Source organism: Melozone crissalis, unplaced genomic scaffold, assembly GCF_028551555.1.
Source record: "Melozone crissalis strain CALT ecotype California unplaced genomic scaffold, PUWL_Pcris_2 ptg000045l_1, whole genome shotgun sequence".
Taxonomy (NCBI): domain Eukaryota; kingdom Metazoa; phylum Chordata; class Aves; order Passeriformes; family Passerellidae; genus Melozone; species Melozone crissalis.
The window spans coordinates 11193386-11217181 of record NW_026535823.1 but is presented as its reverse complement, the minus strand read 5'-3'; the positions used below and the strand labels follow the sequence as shown (position 1 = coordinate 11217181).

Sequence of the window (23796 nt, the reverse complement as noted above, 5' to 3'; positions counted from 1 at the left end):
GGGGGTAAACTGTTGTAGGTGCAGTTAAGTTCCCATTGGGACACCTGTAGGGAGCACATTTCCAGCAATGAGGCTGTGGGATGTGGATGTCATTAGGAATAAAGTGGGGTTAGAATATACAGCCAGATCTGGAAAGCTGTCTCAGTCTTGAAGTTCAGCATAGTTTCCTCATTAACCAAGGAGAAATAATTGCTTAAAGAATTTGTGAAAAGAAATTGAGATATGTCATTAAATTTTTTTTTAATGAGAGCAGGAGGGAAAAAGCTAGTAAATAGTTGGAAATTGTTATTACCTGCCTTCTATGTAAAACAGGAGGAACTCCATTACTGGTGTTGTAAAAAAAAATTTGAGATCCCAAGCCTCAAAAATCCATGCTGTAAAAAGAAAAGGCGTGTAGACAGATCTGCAAATTAGCTCCAGAATTTAATTTTTCCCTTCCTTACACTTGCAGGGGAAAGAAAGCTCTAAGACTGAGTCAATCTGGGGCAAAGTTGTTTCTTTTTTGTATGACTTTTGGCAATTCAGTAGAAACTGAGGGAACTAAATGCTGTGTAGAGCCAGTGTGGGCACTGCTGTGGGACTCGGAGAAGCCTTTAGGAACTGAGTCCTTTGTGGTTGGGCTGAAGAGGAGCTGAAGGGGAAATAGTCCTTATTCTGTTGAGCAGAACTGTCTCACCCCCTACAGAAAGCACCACTGGAGTAATTCGGTGGCCATGTGAAGCAAAAGCAATGAGGAGGAGTTGTTGAAGAGTGTGTGAGTGTAGTACCAGCCATTGGTCTGGTGTGCTGGTGTGGCAAGATTTCCCCTTTTCATACTTGCTACTGCTTTATCACTCTTTTTTTCCTCATTTCACCAATGATAAGATGAGCTCTATAGCATAATTGTTGGTTATCTCTACTCCTGCTACTATAAATTGTCTTAAGTAAGCCATTCACAAGGAAGTTTGTTCCTGCTGCTTCTTAATTAGTGGATGGCAAAACAACATGCCATGGATTTCCTTTGGAGGAAGAAATGTTAATAAAAGTGATTTTCCTGGATGCTCTCCTTTCTGAGGTGAGAAACATTTGCAGAACCCCCTAATTTTCTGGGAGGGTAGCTCTTCCTCAATGGAGATGGTTCATAAAATAAAGGAGGAAGGAAAGGAGGCATCAAGGTCAGAAAAGGGACACAAAGATGTATATATTTGTGGTGTTCTGTGGTTTTGTGAGTGAGGAACAGATAAAGAAGTTAAGCAATAAATGAATGTCAAAATGAGAATAAACAAATCAAGAAAATACAGAGATGAAATGAAGAAATGTGAGAAAACTGCAATTATTGAGCAGATGATATAAAGAAGCATAGGTAGGTAAATGAGTATCAAAAGAGACATGCTATTAACCCAGTCTCTAGTGTGTTAGGGATAAAACCTGGTGATTAACGTCCAAGAGTTTCATTTTCAACCTACAAAAAGTATGAAAAACCTTTGTGGTATGAAAACAGTGAGTAACTGAATGAAGTTACATGGTTTTTTCTCTACACCAACACCTACTTTGTTATATAGATACCTCTGATTATCTTTGTAAGTGCCTGTGGGTCCCTGGTGTAGGCACAGTATGTCAGTGGTATTCCTTGTAGAGCACTCACCTGTCTACTACCACTTCAGTTCTATTTTCTGCTCAGCTTCCCTTCTTGGGCAGCGTGTCATTCCTGGAGCCATGGGCAAGGAACAAGCCGTGTCTGCAGCCTTCTCTTTTCTCTTCCAAGCTAATGCACAAGAATGATGCCATAATGCTGGTTTGTGAATCAAGAACTGCAAGAAAAGAATGAAATTGATTGTATATGAAGTGCTGTCAAAATCATGAATAACACTCATCTCTTCCCTTTCCGTCCCCCAGAAAGAATGATAAAAGGAAGTGAATAATCTAAAAAAAACCAACAGCAATTCAGGGAGAAAATAAGTTTTTTATATGAGTGTTTTCTTTTACATCTTTAATTTTTAGAAGGGAAAAAGTTAAAGTATTCATCTGTGTACTGGAAATATATTTCCCTTTCTCTCTCCCTCCTGTGAGAGAGAAGAGCTGGATTTTCATCTTGCCAACAGGAGGAAAATGCATTATGGCTCATTTAAGGTCCTCCCTCTTTTTCTTCCTAAAGATTATGGGGATGGCAGATGGAAAATGATTAGCCAGGAGCTAAATTAAAGAATTGCATGCAAGTGGCTTTGCATATCATGGCTTGGACAATATATTCTGTTCTCTTTTGTTGCTAAATTTTTTTCCTCACTGATTTCTCACCAGTGCTGGCACAATCAGCTAGGTTTATCATTTAGTCTGACTGTTTAATCTTTAGAGCTGGGAATAGATTTATGCTCTCTTGTAAACTGGAAAACAAGATCTCCCTTCCCACTTTCACTCCCCAGCAGTCTTCCCCTGCCCTGCCCCCCATTCAAGAAATGGATGGAAAGGTTGGTCTCCACAAATGTAAATCATCTGTTATGTGCTTGGGGCTTGATCTCATTCTCAATCAAACAGGATTTAGATGTGTTTGCCCCTCTAAGATAAAGTTGGTTTAATTTAGGAGTTACAATAATGTAGAGGAGAGGCTTCCTTTCACCTATGCAACTGTTCCCCTTTCAGGAAGCAGACAGTGTTTCTCAGTAATGCTTGTGAACTGGGATATTGGGGAAGGAGCCACAAGGGTTGGTCCAGGCTGATGGTGACTGCTGTAATTGTGGTAAAACAGTGACCCATCCCTAGGGTTTGTTGCTATAGGTATTAATGAGTAGATGAGATAACAAAATTAAACAGAATCTTGGGCATCTTTCAACATATGTGTGGTCAAGGCAGTGGGAGGGAAGCAGTTCTTTGGCCCATTGGGACTGTGAGGGAGGAGGGAGAGAGCACACCAGTACCCATTTCTGGACATGGTGTTGACAGAGATTGACAGTGTTTGATGATTTTTCAGGAAATGCTTTTATCACAGTAGTTCTTTAGTTGCTTGCAGTAGATTTTGAAAGGTTCTATAGAATCACAGGTTAATTTTACTTTAGCATTTGTTTAACTTCTGTTGCTGTTTTTGGCTTTCTGACAAGATTCTGCTAATCAGTTTCTGTCTTCCTTGTTTGTTCTTTGCAATGTGTGCAAATCTTGCCACCTATGCTCTTTCTCTCATTTTACCTTTGATTATAGAAAAGACTTTGAACAAAGTAATTTATATCAATAGAAAGAAACTGCCAGATACCTTTTGTGCAGGATACAGGTATTTTTATGTTACTCATTGAAATAATGTGAATGGTAGGTATCAAATAAGCATTATCTGTGAGTCTGCAGAAAATGTTTCAGCTGAAGTAGTGTGGCTCCAGACATGGTGCAGTGTTTTAGCAAGACCTGAAATGAGGAAGAGACATGAACAGAAAAAGGGACCAGTCTCTCTGAAATACAGAGCAGAAAGATTCACTGGTAGAAGTGAGCATTGGCGTAGCAGATACACACATCAGAATTACTGCATCCACATGAGGGAAAGGAGAGGAGGAGCTGCACTCTTTGTGTTCCCAGGAGCAGGTAAACCTGCTTTGATCAAGTCCTGAACTAAAACTTCTCCTGGCTGTTCATGTTCATTACTGCATAGATTTTGAACAACAGCCTTCCTAACTGTCTGCTTATTGCCATACGGTAGAAAGGAGCTCATAATTCTCTAGAATTTGGGCATTGTTTCAGTCTTGTTGAGATTTGGTAGTAATCAATTTTCTGTCACCCAATAATTTGCTAACAAATTCTTTATGTGGTCTCCCACTGTTTGGAAAGACTGTATTCTCATTGGACATGTAGTTTCAGAATTTTTTTTTTGCAGGGGCAAAGGTAAAAATTATTTTACCAGAATCACTTGAGAGTTTACTCTGGAGAAACACCAATTACTTTCCTTGCAGTATATGAAAGCTCACATGTTGATTCTGGCTGCAGCATCTTATCAGGGGAGATCAGAAACAGACTAGAAACTTTCAGTTGGACTCAGTACTATTAATAAGTCTATTACTGATAGAAAAAGACATAAAGCTTCTTATGCCCAGTGTAAATGTTAGAGAATTCAAATTAGATGTGTTTAGTTATTAAAGGGTTGAACATTAAAACTTTGCTTTTAAATAATTCAAATAATTTGACTCATGTTGTTCATGTAATATAAAACCACATTATTTAAGCCAATTTTAAAAAGATAATTAGATTTATTTCTGAAAGTAAAAGTTGTTTAACTAAAAGACATTATTTGAAATGGACAAAAGCAGTCTAAATATCAAGATTGATGGAAGTAAAAGTATTAGAAGTTCTGTTGAGTATTGACAAATGAGTTTCAGCTGACAAAAACTTTACTTTTAAAAACTATGTGCCCCATTTTTTATTGGATAGAAACACAGCCCTAGTAGATCTTTTGTAGTGAAATGAACTACAGGAGGATGTCTTGACATCATTTGTTGCCTCAAACCTGGAAATAAATTATGAGGTTTGCAGAAATGAGGTTCTTCAGCACTTGTCTGTTATAATTTAAGGTTTTTCATTGAACTGCAGAGTTGTGCAATGATATATCTGTGTGCATACGTAAACATACAGCAAACTTCATTGGACAGAGGCTTTTGCCTTTAGTGTAAAACCTACCTGTAAAAGGAATCACAATTCACAGTTGGTGTTTATATCCAGTTGTCAGTGGAAGAATAGGTAGGGTTGGACACAGTCTTGAGGACAACTTCAAGATGGTTTGGGAGAATGTCTACTGAAGACAACTTCAAGATAACTTCAGAGACCGTGTACCTCTTTTGATTTTTATGATCTATGACATATCTTTTCAAGGTAGTTCTTGATAACTCCTTTTGGAATAGATAGCAGTCAATTGACAGACTCCAGAGAGATGTCTTTGTGCCTTAATAGTGTAAGGAATTGTTTTCTGCAGAAGATATCCCCACTTGGTCAAGCAACAGATCTCATTCCTTTGCCTGGGAGCTTGTGCTGATGTGCTGAGTGCTCTGTTTGAGGATGTGCCCTGTAGCCTTTGGCAGGTGCCTGCCAGGCTCAGCTCCTGTGCATGGACACTGTTGGACACCCCCAAACCCGGTGTCACCTCTGTGGAGCTCTGATATAAATGGTCGAGTTCTCCCTGGTACCTGGCTTTTCAGAGCTCCTGAACTGCATCGTTCCTTAAGTGCAGCATTGTTCAGGGCTCACAGCAGTTCCCATTCTGTTCTGTGGAGTGGATGTGTCAGTTAAAGAGGGAGGTTATTTAAATAACTAATGCATTTGAGAAATGCAGTCACCATTGAAACAGCAAAAAAAAAAGCAAAAAAGAGATTTTTTTACACCAAGTATGCAAATTTTAATATGAAATCCATAATTATCTTATCAGTATTTGCTTAAAGGCAGAGTTGGCAGAATAATAAAATGTGGCACAGTTTGAAGAGCAGCACAGTCCCATAGCTGCTTGTGTTATGGGCTGTAAACAGGAAACTATAAAACATATTCATGGCATACTAAAATGTTTGGAAACATACTGCAACAGCATAGAGGGAAATGTTTAAACAAGATCTTACCGTAAGATGTTATTAAATAGAAAACTGATGAACAGTACAACAAAAGCTCGATGTGTAAGTTATCAAATCTTTGCCTTTCCTGCTAGAAATAAAAAAAATAGTAGATAAAAAATTATAAATGGTAAATAGATGCTAGTGGGAGTGCCACACTAAAATACAGATTATAAAACAGTTAATAAAACTTCAGATGTTTTTAAGGAATTGCATAGTTCCTCTGTTCAAGTGAGAATTAAAATATAGCAGACATGCATAAGATAGGAAAATTTCTTCATGCAAATAGTATAGTCATCTTAATTCATAATTTAAGAATGCCTATTAAGAGAAGGAGGAGGCAACTGTATACATCAGGGGATATCCTGTGTAACTGTATGCTCAGCTTTATTGCAGCCTCTGATTGAAATACAAGAAATGCTAATTTTTTTCTATAGGTTGTTGTGGTTTGAAATTTATATACTATGTACAAAAGTATGTGGACATAATAGTAATACCATATCTGTTCTGAATGAAGGAGCAAAAAACACGATGCTGAGCTGGACTGTGCTAACAGTAGTGTTAGTTCAGCTACACAGAGAGGTAATATGGAAATAAACCTCATAAATCCCATTGTGTAGAAGAGGGAGAAGGTACTCATTTATTTCTTCCCCAAATCAATTCATAGTAACAACCCAATAATTATTAAAATACCCATTATTATAAGTCCAAAATGAGAGTAATTGCAGAAGTGTAGTGTAAAGCTAAGAAAGGAGATGTTAATGTGCAAGGAAGAGTTTAAATAGGGAATTATGATATCCTTGGCTTTCTGCTGTGTAGCTGTCAGGCTGGGGCAGCTCGCTGGTCAATAGTGACATTCTGTGTGTCAGTGAGCAGGGTCTCCTGATACCTTAACCTGCAGTTCACACATTACTGAAGCTCCAACTGTCGAACATTCAAGTCCCTTGGTACCCCTGCAGCTTCCAGACTCTCCTGACTGGCTCATGTTTCATTCTTTGGCAATTTGCCCTAATGATATCCCTCAGGAGCTTTCAGACCCTCTTCTTTTCCATATTTAATCGTGTTATATTAATCTGAGCGCTGAGCAAACTAGGCTGCACAAATTGTAATTGTCTGTGATTTCTGCTGCAATGGTCTTATAACTGCTTTTTAAAATTATTAGTGTAAAAATATGTGTACAAAATTGTGATGTAATTTTTTATTTACAAATCTAAATGTCCAAGACAACCAGGATGTGAACACTTTAACTGCTGATCTGTTCCACAAAGAGGGTTGGTTTTTTTCCCTGTAAAATCCATAATGCTTTAGCACTTGCTGTATGGGCAGGATTTACATTTTATTTTTTGCTCTTTGTTTTGTTACTGTGAAAGTTCATGTCTATCTAATAAACAGTGTTATTATCAAGTTAAACTCAGGTAGTAATTTTGTTGTGATATAAAACATTAGGACAGCCTCTTCTTTTCCATTAGCTTGGTAACTTCTATACGGGGCATGCTCTTAAAGTGTTTTTTCTCCTTTTTCTATGAGGTTTGTAGTGCTACATGGGATGGATATAGGCTGCCATGTTGTGAACAGTCTGGATTTTTTCTCATTCTGTTGTAACTCTGTGCCTGCATATTAAAATAACAAAATTTGAGAGACTCCCTTATAGCAAAGATAGATCAAATTGGAATTCTTTACATATTGCAAGATTATTTTGTTCACTTGTGGAATGAACTTGGCCCCATTTCTAATGAATTCCATACTTCTTTGTTTTGGGGGTAAAGTGGTGGTTGTGGTGTTTTTTTGTTTGTTTTAGAAAACCAGAGATGTCTGTTTGGAGTGATAAGCAGTTTGTAGCACCTCCTTTTTTGGTCAAGGAGTTGATTTTCCATGATCCTTGTGCCAGGTTTGGAAGTCTCTGCTTTGGGAAGGGAATTTTGGAAAATTGTAATTAAGATGCATTTTTGTTACAGGAATATTCACTTCAGATTTTTTTTTATAAGATAGTTTGGAAATCAAGGTAGTGACCCAAACAGGAGTTAATCCTGCTTCTGAATTTTGTGCAGTTCTGTGGTTTCATGCAGCTTCAGATCAATTCCAGTTAAAATAGCAGAAATGGGGGCTAGAAAACTCTCCTGAGTCTTTCCCACTCAGTGGAGCCAAGTGAAACAGGGGTGCACTTCAGTCCTGTGTGCTCATGGCAGTGCTCATGTTTGACCATGACTGCATCAAGCAATTCATGATTATTTCCCTTTTTCTAAGGGAATAGCTGAGCAGGGAGGGCTGACTTGTTAGCCTGCATTCTTGCAGGTGTTGTGCTTGTATACATACATCAGAGTTTTTTGTCGATGTGTTTTTGCAATTCAGAGTAATTTACAAAATTATTAAGAGGTGGTTTGGGGAGGTTAAGATTTTTGCATGTCTAAAGTTAATTTAAGATGTTGTATTTTCTTTTTATTCATGGTTTTTTTGTTGCCAATTCTGTGTGTATATTTTTATTTTTAGTTAACTGCTTGTGTTCATGCGTCAGCTGCATTGTTATATCCAATGTATTGGCAACATATTTACATCCCAGTGCTTCCTCCACATCTTCTGGACTACTGTTGGTAAGACAGCTAACCTGTTCTCTCCATTTCTGAGATTCTGACCTGTCTTAGAATTCTGAGTAACTGATGAAAACACTGACTCTTTATTATGACTAAGCAAACAGGTTCCAGTTTATGAAAGCACTTAGGCCAGTGCTTAAATGATAACTTGACTAGGGATATTCCATCATGCCTTGATGTTTGAATTGGTATCTTGAATTACAGTGCTGATTCCTATTAGTAGCATGTTTGTAAGAACTGGTTCTGTTTTGTTGGTAAGAGAATTCATTCAGTAATTTAAATGCAAGCATGTTACAGTTTTCTTTTATTTGGCTTTTAGTTTAGGTTGAAATACATTATACTTCTAGAAGCATTCAAAAAAACCCTGATCATTTTTTCCAGAATCAGATGTTAGTATTCATCAGTGATTTAGTATTTGTATTTTAACTCAGCCAGGCTCAGGATTCTAGCCAACCCCTTCCCAAAAGAGCTTAAAAACTCCTTTTGGGACTCCAAAATTTTTATTACAAGAATTCTGCTTTTCCTGATGAGTTTCTGTTCACATGACTGATTTTGTGGTTTTGGCATATTTTTAATTTGAACAAGAATCACTTTTTGATTCACTTCTGATCCTTCTAGGGGATGATGTTTCCACATGCCTGTATTTCACAATTTGTTGCTTTTATTCAGAATAGTGGCAGAGATAACAAATGAGAGTTTCCATTTTCCCTTTAAGCAGGAATATCCATCCCTGGAGATTTTCACTTTACCTAGACCCTCTGGGTCTGTTATGGGAAAATGAACCATTTCAAGCTGTTCTAGAGATTAGGAATTATTATTATTATGTATAAAACCTGAGACACAGCCAGATATTACCTAAACAGAGCTAAGTCTGTGTTTTCTTCATAGAAATAAATTATGCTTATGTGTTTGCTGGGCTTTATGTTGTTGATTTTGGTTTGAGTTTTTCCCCCTCAAACCTACGAATGCATTGCTGTTCTACTGAACTCCATCTAGTCTAATGAACTTCTGTTTTCAAACAAATCCTCACTGTTTTTCCTTAAGTGCCTTTGGTAGTTTTTCCTGAAGTTCACAATATTTGTCCATGGTATGTATTTTTTTTGTGGTAGTTCTTACAATTCATGTATATATTTGTTGTTTTAAAAAAGAGAGTAAATGTTTTTCTCCAACTCCTCCTTTTACTTACAAGTACAGCTAAGCCTTTCATGTTTAATGATAGTTTTCTTTTGAAGAAACTCTGTTCTAATTGTTTCTCCTCCTGCCTTTGATAAAATATACCAGGATGGGGTAGAACTTGGGTGTATTTAGTTTTTGTATTACTTGAGCTTATGGCCAGAACCTTTGTGATTTTTCAGATCATCCAAAAATGCTGTTCTCAGAAGGCAGATCAACACTTTTATGCAAGCTGTACCCTGTAGAGTGCATCCTGAATATAAGAAGATTTTTTTTTATTTCCCCTTCTAAGCCCACATAATGTTTCCAGAAATAACAATATGAGATGCTGTACACATCTCCATGTGATGATGATAATAGTTGGGATTCTAGGTCACAGTGGTATGACCTGAGAAATTTTTTTACTCATTAAAAAGAAGCATGGAGTTTCTTAAACTTGTAAAATTTGTTTATATACTGTATTCTTTTTCACAGTAGTATGGTAGGGTGGAGTAAAAAGTTCCCCTGTTTTAGAGATGTTCAAAAGGAAACATAAAGTTCATGAAAAGAAATGCACAGCTGATGAATTTATCACAGTAATTCAGACCTTTTTACTCAGATTTTTGTACATTTACATTTCTCTTTCTGTTCATCTGAATGGTTCTTTTGTGAGACAGGTTGGAAAAGTGTAATAAAAACACACCAATGACTTAGCTTTCCTCATGTTCTGATGTATTAACAGTAAATAAATGTTCTCCTCATAGGTATATAATATAGCAAGTTAAAGAACCTTGATGAATTCTTAAGGTCAAAGTTTGTAGTAGGCCTGACCGAGTTTGCAGTCCAACAGGATCACGCCAATTGAAAATTAATAAAAGTATGCAAAAGTTATTTTGCATACTTCTCCTTTTTATGTCATTTTTATAAGCAAATTTCATTTTATATAAGTGCCATTTTAGCTCAATGTGCCTAGAAATTTCATTGTCACTGTTTCACTTGGACTTCTTGGAATGTCTCCCATGAAATCTCATTTTCTTAGTGTTGTCCTGAAATGGCATTCAAATATATGAAGTAGGGGAATATCAGTTGAATAATTTGTTCATTCTGTGGAAGTAAGGCTTTTTGTAAACAAAGATCAAATTCATTTAAATCTATTAATTTAAAGATATGCCTCATTCTGTAACCTTTTTTTTTGCACATTAATCATATAGCATATTTTGAGAGAAGGCCCTTTTTTTTTTATTAGTTGGACTAAGAATCTTCATAATATTATCATGATAAAATATGCAATTCTGTGGGGTTAGACTTTGATAAATTACATTAAGTGCCTAACTGGTACATTTTGTAAGCAGGAAAAAAGAAAAATGTGTCTTTGAGGAAAACAAGGCTATATTAAAATTATTTCCATTTTTTCACTTGCCTTTTTAATTAAAATCTATTAATTTCTATCCTGCTGCCTGATTACCAGGCTGGATTTAGAGCTAATGTAACAGATGATGCTGGAGTAGCCCAAAGCAGAGGGTGAGTGTGGACTGCACCACCCTGAGGAGTGGCAGGCTGAGAGTGCCAGACTCTGGGCCAGAGCAGAGTCTGTGTTCATGGCTTCAGGAGGGGCTTGGTACCCCCATGAGCTTAGCTTGGCCTGGACTGCCATTATGGGAGCTCCACTGTGAGAATTGGAGTGACCATCCAAAAAAGGAGATGTCAGAAATTTATTTTTCTAGAAGATAGCACAATATAGGCTGAGAAAGTTATATTCATTGTAGGTGCAGAAAAAAATCCACTGTGCAGTTCATAAAAAATTGAGTTTTATATTATGTTGTAAAAAATTGATTTCTCTTCTACATTTAAGTAAGTAATAGGAGACTCTTGCACTCAGTGGAGTGGGTGGCTGGCTTTCAAGAAAACTGTTACAAAAATTAAGTTTGAACATTGATACAGTAATTATATTTGAATAAAATTATTTTTTGTGAAGAAGAAAGCTAATTTAATGAAATTTCTGTCTAATATCTTGGCAAACTGAATCACCAAGATTAGAATATATGCCAGTTTTGTCTGTGGATGATAAAGCATCTGTTATACTGGTGCTCTGTTGAGAATGTAATGCAATCAGAAAATTCAAGTTACAATTGCAATAGGTCTTTATGAGATTTCGTCTCTTCTGAATTAGGATATACATACGTCTGTTTTCGTGAGAATGGGGCAATTATTTTCCAATTAACTTGGATGTTTTGCATAACATAGTAATTATTTTGGGCAGTGATACCACTGATTGATATTTTTGGTGGTGACATGCATAAGCAAGAGAAAACCCTGTAGCAGCTCCCAGTAGTATCATAGTAAGCAATTTCATGTGCTATTCCAGTCCTCTGCTGTTAAGGCTTCAGAATCCAGCAGTAATAAAATTACCTTTTGCTGAAAACGATTAAATTGACTTTCCATGCCTGCAGTTTTTATTTCATCCATTTTCAAGATGTGCTTTGTAACTTTATTCTGTTAACTTCAAAATTGAAATGGTGTAGTGTTGCTTTGTTCTGTAGAGAAAAGAGCTGCATGCTTCCCTTTTTAATGGCAGATTTATTAATGGAGCAAATCATCAGCTACCTTAAGTCAGCACAGGCGTGGTGAAGCTACTGGCACAGTGTTGATGTATGAGAAAACAAGTGTGTATAAAATCCATACATGACATAGCACTTGTTTTCACTGTAGTTTTACCTGTTCACATTATTTGTACCACTGAGATATTCTGATATGAGGAACCTGAGGATCTGTTTTGCTGCATATTCTGCAGCAGAATTCTCAGTAACATGTCAGCCTTAATAATTCTTAGTGGCTTGGTTAAATATGTTACATAGTACAAAGCATTCTTTAATCTATAGAGTGGTTTAAAGCTGTTTAAATCCTCTCTGAAAATATATGGGTGTCTGCTCTGGAGTGACACTCGTTTACAACTCCGTGTAATTTGTGTTTAGTTCACAAAGACAAGGATTAGCCTGGATGAAGTCATCAGGAAGTGCTAAATTTTGTCAGTATTGGGCTAAGAAAAAGATGTGTGGAAAAACAGAGGCCTCTTTTCCTTTTTGGAAGCCCCATTGCCTAGAAACCTTAAGCCATGACAGTTTGCAGTTTCAGCAAACCTATATTTTGATATCATAGACGCCATGAAATCTTGTTTGGGCCTCAGTCAGTCTGAGTTTTTGGTTTTGTTTGTTGGTTTTTGTTTGCTTTTTTTTTTTTTTTTGCATTGATCCTCTCCTGTGGGACATTGTTAATGAGAGCAATTGGGTAATCCATAGAGTGTACAGATTTTTCTAAAATGGGCTGTAGTTGTAGGCAGGTGAGAATTGCTTTTTCTTGTCCCAGAAGTGTGGGACCAAATGGACGAGACTGCATGAATTGATGCAGTGAAGCCTTGCCCCATCCTTGGGAAGTCAATCACCAATCAATGAGTGCCACTGGCTCAGATCTGTGATCAGATCATTGCCATGAGAGAAGTTACTGTGAGCTGTGTACCCTTATATGTTATCTTGCCTTCCATTATTTTTCAGGGATTATTTTTATTTAGTTTTTTTTTTTCTCTGTGGTCTGTTAGTGACTCATTTTCCATGAGTTGCCTAAACTAGCCTGTCAATTGTTCACTGCTCTGAGAGTGAATATTGTCAGTAATCTCACAGTACCCAAAAGTCTCATGGTGATTGTTGAGGTTTTTTCCTTCAGTGCTGGACACTGAGTATATTCTTAGTCAGATGTTGCCAGAACAGAAGATTGTAGGAAACCATGATAAATAAGCCTAATTCAGTTTCTTGCTTGCATGCTGCAGGAGGTCTTACTGCAGCAGCTTTGTGTGGATATTTGTTCTGTTTGGAGAATATAGTTCCTTGTCTTATGAGAATTGGAAGGAGATTATCTTGAGTTAAATAGGATATTATACAGCTTCCAAAGGCTTGCCAGGGGAGGGTTCAAAACCAAAACTGGTGGTAATGATGTTTGTGTTGCACTCTGGTGATGGTGAGCAGGACCATGTCCTCCAGCTGGTGTTTTAAAACCAGCCCAATTTGGGAACATTGGCTGGGTTAGCTCAGTGTGGTCAGTTACTGGAACTGGGTCTGGAGGAAAAGCTGTGGTGCCTCCTTGCTCATGCCTCATAGTTTGCAGCAGCATCCTTTGTTTTGTTGTCATCTTTACTGCAGAGTAAACCAAAATTTTCCTTGTCTAGTAAACATTCCTGTAGCAACTGTGTTCATTTAATACTGTCTTAAACAGTGACTGTCTACTAGGGTCTTATGTACCAAGATTTAAAATGCTCCATTAGTGTTGTAGTTAAAACTTGATGTTTTCCACTCCTTTCCTTCAGTGCACCGATGCCTTATCTAATTGGCGTCCACTTAAGCTTGATAGAGGTAAGTTTACTGTCCTCTTCAGTGTACTGGGAAGCATGAGGTGTGTGTGCCATAAAAAAATTGTAATGGAAATGTTTGAGAAAAAATCCCTCTATTTTAGCATGCAGAATTACAAAATTTAAGCTTCATATGCTATACTAAGTAAAAAATATCACTCATTGAAATCTTAATTTTGAAGTATTTTATGAAGACATGTAGCTCTACATCATGATTTTCTCTGTCTTATTAATAGCTCAGTGGGAGCTATTTTCCTGCCTTTTAGCACTTTAGCAACAGATCTCCCCAATAATGAGGAAAAATTTATTTTTCAGGAACAGGTAAAATTTATTTTGGGGTCACTGTCACTCAGATTTCAGAGTTACTGTGATTTCCCAGATAATTTATGTTCTTGTCCCTCTGAAAACTTGAATCTAACCTACATCCCATTACATTTCTAACTATTAATTTAGAAATTAGTATTTTTTGCCAAAAAACAAGAGGTGGCTTTTACAGATTTGAATGTAAAGCAACACAGTAGAACTCAGCTGACTGGTACATTATAGCTGGGTAAGAAATAGTTTTGCCTTTTTCCATAACCATTTGATTATGCTGTGGAGCCTACATGTGCCATCTGATTATCATGCAGAGTAGATAATTGATTTGGAAACATTATTTGATTTGCACTTCTGCTAAAGCAGTTTCTAAGGATCAATTCACATCTGCTAAGGTGATGGGGTGGGGTCTTCTCTGAGCCACCAGCACTTTTGTTTTTCCAAAAAAGGCCTTCTATATCATCTACACTTCTCAACTCCAGGCACAGCCTTCTGTGCTCCCAAATCATTATGACCTGCATGCATCAGTTGTAATATCTTGATTAGGATGCTTTTTCTTATTCAATAAGGAAATAATGGAACTGAAAGATCTGCCCTTAAAAAAAGATGTCAGTTCCTTCAGGAATTATTTCGTGCACTGCATTATTATGTATTATTGTAGGGCCATATAGAAAAGAGTTCTATCCCTTTTCCCTGAAAGGAACAAATTATTTAATTCTTAGCTGCTAGCCAAGCACTGATGAAAAAGCATTTTATCCATTCTTCTGTGGTAATAGTAGGCATCACATGCTTGGTACTTACATAAATCTGCAAATAATTGTACTTTTTTTCTGGTTTTCATCTGCTTATATGATTAATATCCTATCTGATTTTCTCAAAAATGAGAGAATGAAATGTTGTTACAGTATATATGTAGTTCCAATATATATTTATCCAATATATTCAACTGCATTCTGTATAAATTCCTCTCAGAGATTATTAATATAACCTTAGTGTTTGAAAAATAGGAAGTATTTTTAAAAGCTACTTTGAATGCTGTATCTAATTCCCAAATTCTACATCTAAAGCTCCAACTGTTTTTTGCCATTACTGTCCTTTGTATAAAATCATCATTTGTAATTTAGCACAGTATAAGGAAAATGTACTTCAGGAGGACGCCATAGTAAATTGTTTTTCCAGTATTTTTTTTTTCTTCCTAACAGAGAGTAAAAAATAGATCACTGGAGGATGTGGTTTTGCTAAATGTTGACACAAACACTCTAGAAACTCCTTTTAATGACCTGAACAACCTACCTGGTGAAGTGGTGAGTCTTAGACATTTCATTCTTTCTTATATAGGTGCTTGAATTACTCATAATTATTTTTGCCTTATTTTGCTAACTGCTGTAACCACCTAGTGCGGACCCCTACATTTGAGATTTTTACCTTTTTGACAGCTGAGGAGACGTTGAATGGAACATCATATTCCTTATTGTAAAAGTAGGATCATAATTACAAAGCTAGCTGCATTCATTAGGCAGAGCTGCTTTAAACGCAAGAGTCTCTTCATCTCATCTTAATCATTATATTACAAAGTAGGCATTTCTGTCTGCCTAGTGGCATGTCTTGCAAAAGAACCAGAGAGTTTTTGAAGGCAAAAAGAAGAAGGGGGCCAATTATCGGCTTCTGCTTCCCTGCCACCTGCCAGCGCTTTCCTTTTAATTAATGATCTGATGGCACTGGTCAATATAATAAGAAATGCTTGTACAGTTGGGGTCAGAAAATTCAGGCTTTGATCTTCTTCAACTTTGTGAAACATTTATTTGTTTTCTCTAAATTATTTCAGTTTTATTTTAATCTCTTCTATCCTGCTGAGGGCTGCGTGAATGAAAACCTATACTGTTTGTCATTTGCTTTGGCAGAGCAAAGACTGCTTACTTAGAATTCTATTTGTAAATTAAACTGCAAACCCAGTTTGTCATAAAAGACATCTGATCCTTTTGAAATGACGAAAGCTGTCTTTTGTCTGTAAAGGATGATAAATTAAGTGCCAGTTCTTTCTGGACTTTGATCTTGTAGAGGGTGCCCCCCCGCTTTTTTTTGCCTTTTTTTTTTCTTTTTTTATTGCCTATAGGAGAACATACTCTGTATATCATTTTAAACAGTCACAAAATTCACTTATCTTGTTTTTCCCAGTAGAGCTCTAAAAGAATATAATTGTGAAACCACTGTTTTCATTATTCAATTAAAGATGCACAAGCTGTCACAAATAGTTGTCAAGACAAGGAATTTTATATCAAAATATGAAATCAAAGAGTTACATTTTCTGAAATTGTAAATCATAAAATACCCCTGTCATAATCAAAGTAAGATCCTATTGTGGCATACTGTGTCTTTTGTAACTGTTGATAATTTGTATATATTTAGTACAATGGAAGTCAAACTCTTGATGATAGCATTTGTGACACTGCCCTTTGATTTTAATCATCTAAAAATAAGTCTAAACATTTTTATAGATCATCTGGTCAGTCTTTGGACTCTATATCAACTGTAGTTCAGAGATGTAAAAGACTATAAAATTAGTATGATGTTCTGTGGTTTACATTAGCGTATTTATTATTAAATTGGTATATTTTTGTGATATTTTGTGATTTACATATGCATGGATACAAGCACAAACATAAATACAGTAACTTTGACTGTACTCTGTCATTTGAGAGTATAACAAGTAAAGAAAGAGCCATTTCCTGGTGTGTCAGGAGCTTTAACTGGACTTCCACTGAGTGAACAGGGTTGATGTTATAATGTCATGAAGGCCTGCATGCTAAATAATAGCTGGATGTGGAATTGAGAATTAGGCATCATATTCCATGACATACTGGAGTTACAGCTGGAGGTCCTTTGAACAGCCAAAATGGATCTTTGTGCAATAAGAGGCACTTGTCATGTGTTTTACAGGTGCATATAAAAATGATCTCTAAATAAGCAGGCTAGCATAAAGGAAATAGGGATACAGATCTGACTGCTTCTAGAAGTGTATTTTCTCCCAGAATATATGCATGTTATTACTGCAAATCTTAATTTAGGTTATCCAAGTGTACAGTCTAGACTTACAACATTTTTTACATATCTAATATAAAGCAAAAAAAGCCAATGTTCTATGCAAAATACACTTGCAGAACTTGAGGATTTTATACTGAAGTTTTTAATTTGAATAGTCCCATCTTTTACTTCACTTCAATCCGTAAGGCACTTTAAACATTTTGATGGAATGTATATACAATTACAATTGGAAAACCTGGAAACAAAAGGCACAGGGCTGTGTTTGGTTCATAAGGTGACAAAATGCTTGTTCTCCTTTTGCATTCATGAGGGGCAGTACAGCTGCTGACATCTTGGGGAAAAGTGTAAGACACAGGAGTGTAGAGTCAAAATGGTAAGTCAGGCTTCAAACATTAAAGGGAACGTCAGAGATACATGTGTGAAACATTTTAACTTATATAGAAAAACCTCATAAGCGTACATACAAAAGTAGTAAAACTTCTGATGAAAAAATATAATGAGTACCTCTGAAAGGCATTAAAACAGAATGAAGAACTGAAAATATAAAAGAAGTTGTAGTCTTACTGTCCCTTTCAAAAATTGATTCCAGGTTGGTTAACAGCCTAACAAAAGAAATGCAATATTTTCCAAGTTTTTAAAAATTGTTTCTTGTGTCCAGAGGGAACAGAGTAATTATTTTCTTGATCAATAAGCCTGATGATGTCCTCACAGCATAGGTGTTTAATGGCTTACCCTTGTACACACGCTCTGATCGTGAATTTTTTCAGGATAAATTTAAGATTGAAAGAAACATTATTCTATGGCATTGTCTAATAAACTGTATAATAAATTAACTGAGATTTAAAGGCATTTTTAAATCATTCACTTAAGCATTTAAATTATAGGTACAGGCTAGATGAGTTTCCATGCATGTGAACTCTATTATTCTGTCAGACTGACCAGTGGTCTTGACTGTTCAAAGGTCAGTGGTCACAGTTGTCCTGAATTACCAGTCCTTTTTTCATGGGGACCCTCTGCTGCGTTGCATGCTGTAATCTTCTTAATGGCTTCATTCCAATATTCACACATAATATTTTAGATTTATTGACTGTTAGAAATACTACCATGCCAGTAGCAGTTCCGCTACTCCTAAGGTATTTAAAATTGGGAGAATAAATCAGGGCAAGACTTTCAGGAATCCTTTGTTTTCTTGGAAGGGGGAAAGCCCCTCTTTTTTCACTCTTCTGACAAGAAAGCTTGTTTTTAAATTTCATCATTTCACTGTGAATTTGTCTATTATTTTTTAATTAAAAAAAAAAGAAAAAAGAAAAGGAGCTACTTCTGTGGGAGTAAATTTCCTAATATAATAATACTGAGATCACCATTTTAATAATATAAGGCATTAGAAGAACACATGTGACCATAGACTGAAATTTATAAATTTTGGGCCTGACCCTGCAATACCTGCTTGCACTTAACTCTGACATAAAGACTTCTCCTTTGCTCAGATGTGAACACTTTCCCAAACAGCTTCCAGAATTGACAGCATCACCTCTAGCAACCAAGTCGTAATGACTTGAAATCATAGACTGAGCAGAACTTTTATAAATATGATCTTCAGAAGACAACAGACTTTATAGTTTTTTAGCTTCTTCTGTGCTGGTTAAATATTGTCACTGCAAAAGCTACAGAGCTGTTAAAAGATGTGTAGTGTTTGTACTGCCTGGTACCCACACACTGTGATGCAGTACAGGATGTAAACTGGACTTCAGAGATGTAGTTTTGAGATTCCTAAATTTAGAGGATTTGAACACCATAAATTTGGCATATGAACATTACTGTTCTAAAAGTAGCATTTGAGAATTAGGCTGTAATTCATGCAAAAAATTGGTTACTTTATGCAGTGATTATTGGGAGTACAAATTATTTTGTAAAATATGATGATTAATGGTATTATAAAGAAATTAAAGTCAATGTATAACAGTGCAATTAAAAAGATTTTTTTGCAAAATATAAATAGCATAATTTATGATGTTTTTTTCCCATTAGAAAGTATACAAAAATATATTTAGAAACTCAGCAGTCAGCAGTGCTTGCAGTGTTATGAAATGACTATTTATTGTGAACTTAGAGTTGAGATTCTGTTGAACCTTGATATAGTTTTAGAAGCTAGCATATGAGATTAAAAAGTACAGCTAGTTTTGAAAACATTTGCATTTAAGTAGCTGTTTCTGTCTAAATGAGGAAATTTTTAGTTAATGCTGGAAGTCTCCCTGAGATGCCTAATCCTCTGTGTATAGATAATATTCAAATACACAGAAGCCGTTTACTAGAAATGGTGATTTAAATATCACACTCTGGTTTGTTTTGAGGTTTTTGTTTTGTTCCTTTTCTCTGTAATCTTCTTGTACTTTCTTGTTTGTGAGAGTGACCTTCTACTTACTTTTGTAGTGGTATCATCTGATGGAGAACAGCAAAAAGTAGTTCAAAACATAAAAAGTGTTGCTAATACCAGAGAAATAACTGGATATATTTTTTCAGAGATCTAATAGTCCTTCAAAACTCCAGTGTATGATTCTATATTTCTCAGATAACAAACAAATACAAACAGCATTCTTCTATATGTGTTTAAATTTATATATAATTCTTCTATTCACATGGAAGAGTATTAGTCATGTTTTCTGTCTATCAGATATTTAGATTTTAGGAGACCTAGAAAGGATGTATGGGTAACCATTTAAATAATTTATACTTTTTGCTTCAATGACCAGCACACTGTGTTTCTGCATTTTAGACACACTTAATTACACATCAGTCTCATCTGTATCTTTGAAAAACTATTGTATTGATTTAGACCTTCCTAAAGTTCTGATTGCTCTTCACTGGCAGTGTTTAGCTGTCCAATGAAGTCACCTTCCTATGAGAAGCTGTTGCTAGGAGAAGATAAAAACAGTTTGCTTCTAGTGTAAATTAATAATACAGTTTCTGCAGTGGATCACTGGTGTCTTTCAGAAGTAAATTTTAACAGCATTCTAACCCCTGCAGATTGTTTCTTGCATTTCTTTATTTTTAAACTTCATAAAAGTCTATTTCTGCAAGAGAGATACAAAAGAAAAAAGGTTTAGTGTTCTTAATCATAGTTAGGTGAATGGGTTAAAATATAAAATATGAAATATAAATGAGGAAGAGATTTTGATACAGATGCTGCTTGCTGTTTTTTTGGTTGGTGTCAGAATTGTGTAATTTTAAAATAATTTCAAGTGCTGTTAGTGGTGTCACCCAAAGGGGTCTCACATTTCCTTGGTTTGAGGTGCATGGATGTAAGCAATCACAATCCTGCTGTGTGCCAGGTCCTTCCCAGGAGATCAGTGCACCCTGTCTCTTACCTGTGCCTGCTATCCTGGCTGTAATAACTGCGTTGTCACTCTGGCTTTGATTCACATGCGGAACTGGGAGAATTTGCCATCAGCCTACCCAAGTGTGGCTGGGCTGAGCCCTGACTAAGCACTGTCCTGTTCTTGTGTGTTCGCTGGCCTCAGCTTGGAGGACGCCATGGCAGGTCCCAGGGGCACTTTGGGATCCCCAGCCAGAGTCCTGCAGGGGACAGCAGGCACGTCAGGGCTGTGCTCACACACAGCTGTGGCTCCCATGGTCTCTGCAGGCTTCTTCTTGAGAGCACCCTGCTCCTGGTTCTTCTGCAGATAAATCTGATGGAGCTCTTCTCGCCTTTAAGCATTGCCCCCTGAGAGAAGCAGGAGTTGGAGGAGCTTTCTTTGAACTCTGGCATTGTCTTTCTGAGGCTCAAGCTCTCTCCAGGACAGCACACAAAGATGTGTGTCTGTCTAGAGTGCCTCTCAGCCCATTGGAGAGTCTTAATATTGCTGCGCTAATAACACGCCAGCAGAGCAGGAGATTGGTTGTTTTCTGCTGTTCTTTTTAGCACATTTTTTGCCTAAAGCATCCTGTTAATCAAATTTACAGTAGGGTGCTTAGGGTATGCCTGAACTGAGAAAATTAGAAAATACCTTTTCCATTTATGTTCCTCATTTGGTCGTGTAATCCCTCTGCTCTGCATTATCTTTACCCTCCCTCTTCTCTTAACCTGTCCTATCATCTGCCATAATTTCCCCTAATCATAAGGTACAATTTAGAAGAATGTAGATTTAAAGGAGTCTAGAGATTTTTTTTGCATTTTACCTCCCTTACATTGAGAAGATGCTTTGCCTGTCTTGACAGAGACAAAATTTTAACAGTGACAGTTCTTGTTGAATTAATGTTATTGCTTTTATTTTAGTCAAATTGTGCTACTGTCTATATGCAGGTCTTCCTTGTATGCATTTATTTTCCCCACAATGAAATCGTATATTTTACAACTTTAAAATAATTGTACAATACAGAACAAAAGAAAAAAATCAAACCACAAAACCAAGACATGCATTTATTTTTTCAACCTTGAACTTCTTAACCTGTTTTTGTACTTGGACTTGTACTTTTTTTTTTCCTTTTGAGGTGTAAGGCAAGAACATAAATGAGCCTTGGTGTGTGCTTTCCATGGGCTAAACGAATCAGGCTCAAAACTTTTATCTAGATCTGTGGAGCTTGGATATAAATTGAAAAGATCACAGCTATGGGGAAAAGACCTATACTGTAAAGGCCTTTCTGCATAGATTATGAACATCATAACTCAATAATTTTTTTTTCCAAACTATAGTTATAATTGGACCCAATGGGGGTCTCTCTCTTTGATCAGATCACAGTAACTGTGACTTTACACTGGAAAATGTCACTACTGTGAAGGTTTATCACCTGTAGAGCTGGTCTTTTCTCTGATGCCATGTTCAGTTCTCATTAGCATTATTCAAAGTTTAGTTGTTAATTAGGTTGACACTTCAATTACAATCATCATCTACAAGAGCAGTCAGGACTGCTTGCATAAAGAAACAAAAAGATACTCATTCTTGCATATATTTCCAAAAGAATGAAAGCTGTTTTGGTGATAAGTTTGCATTTATAATATTCCTATTAAATAGTAACTCAGAATGTTACTTCATTTAGAGACTTAAATAATGCCCTGTTGTGGAACATTGCAATACAAAGGGATGTAGAAATGTGTATTCTATGTAAGTAAAGTTGACTTATTTTCCAGGTGTCCCTTGTGATGGAAATTAGGAGAGTACACGCTATATGTGGGTATAATTCCACATATCTTGTAATAATTCCAGAATTATATGATTTTCCTCCAAAATATGTTGAAAGTAGCACTTACTTAAATTAAAAATTCCCCCCATTTCTTTTTTTCTTTTTCTCTAATTCTGTCTAACCAGTGGTTGTTATTTGCCAAGTAAAAAACACAAACCTCCTTTAAAAAGTCAAGCACTGTAATCAGAATAGTCTTTTTTTCTTCTAAACTGCAGGCACTTCCTAATTGCTGGGGATTTTTTTCCTTCCCTTTCACATTTGTCTTCAAGGACAATTCTGTAGGCCTTGTTACACTGAATTTACAAAAAACTTTTCTCAGCTATTTGACTGTTTTAGCAGGTACTCCCATGTTGCATGAGAAATGATATAAGATAGGAATTTGACCTAAAATGAGAGATGCTCCTTGGCACTGACTAGTAAGTGACCATTAAAAGTCTTTAAAAATAAACATTCATAGCTTAAATAAAACCAATCCAACTGTCTACAAGCAAGCAAATACATATTATGCTGGAACAAAAATCTGCAATAAAGTGACTCACATGCATTTTACTGTAAAATAATTAAGCTTATTTATGTCAAGAGGCCTTGGGAAAAAAAAGAGAGCATAAACCAATCTGCATTAGCACTCTACCATCATCCCCTGCCTTCATTTCAATTAACAGGCCAGCAGGTGCTCCTTGCAGTTAAAAAGATAAGCTATCAAGGAGGAGGATGAATTTTTGGCTGACCTATAGACACTATGGTTTGCCTGCTGATTGGGTTCATACCTCGCTGTACCAATTTCTGAGGTGTTAATTTAACTGTTCCACTCTGTCACGCAGGTCTCGGCCTTGAAAAATAAACTGAAAAAGCAGTCGACAGCCACGGGCGACGGAGTGGCCAAGGCCTTCCTTCGGGCACAGGCAGCGCTCTTCGGATCCTACAGAGATGCACTGAGATACAAACCAGTAAGATGGCTGCCCTGTCGCTTTTTTCCTTGAATTTATAAGAGCAGGGTCTCAGTCTTTCAAGCAAAATGTGAAATGTTTTATGCCGGTCTGGAATAGTCTATTTTAAATCTTACTCTGTGCTAAGGAATTGGAAGATACCACCATCTCTCAACAGTGAATTGAGCTGAAAAATACTCGTCCAAAGTCAGCTATTTTCCTGTTTGTATCAATTTTGTTATTTGTTAAGTATAAAATCAGATTTTATTAGTGAAGCTGCTCACACACAGCTCACCTAGTTTAGTGTGGTGAAGAACTGAAGGGGCTGTGCCTTTCAGACTCCAGCCTTTTTCCAGAGGTTTTGTTGTGTTAGATGGCAGAAGCTTCTTTCCTAGCAGAAGCCAGATATGAGTCAAACATGCATCTCTGCTATTATACACTGACCTTGATTATGCTTGGAAGATAGGAGAAATGAAAACCCATTTCATCTCATCAGAATCTCAGAATTTTTATTTTTCACATTTTGCTGGTATTCAGTTGATTAATGTTTTATGAGCTTTCATAATTTCTAAATAATGAGGTGACACTCGTTCTTTAGAAATTATGAAAGCTCATAAAACAATATGAGTTGAAGATAAAGTAAGTTATCAGAAAAA

The 23796-nt window shown here is 36.4% G+C and overlaps 1 protein-coding gene across 2 annotated transcripts in view; it reads left to right on the top strand.

Annotated features, from left to right (window-relative positions):
- Positions 1-23796, top strand: part of DENND1B (DENN domain containing 1B) — a 147360-nt gene that overhangs the window by 85330 nt on the left and 38234 nt on the right. For both annotated transcript variants that reach the window (XM_054285843.1, XM_054285842.1), the window contains 4 exons: positions 8031-8131; positions 13638-13683; positions 15197-15298; positions 23036-23161. In XM_054285843.1, the coding sequence (XP_054141818.1) occupies positions 8031-8131; positions 13638-13683; positions 15197-15298; positions 23036-23161 (375 nt within the window). The remainder of the gene's footprint in view (positions 1-8030; positions 8132-13637; positions 13684-15196; positions 15299-23035; positions 23162-23796) is intronic.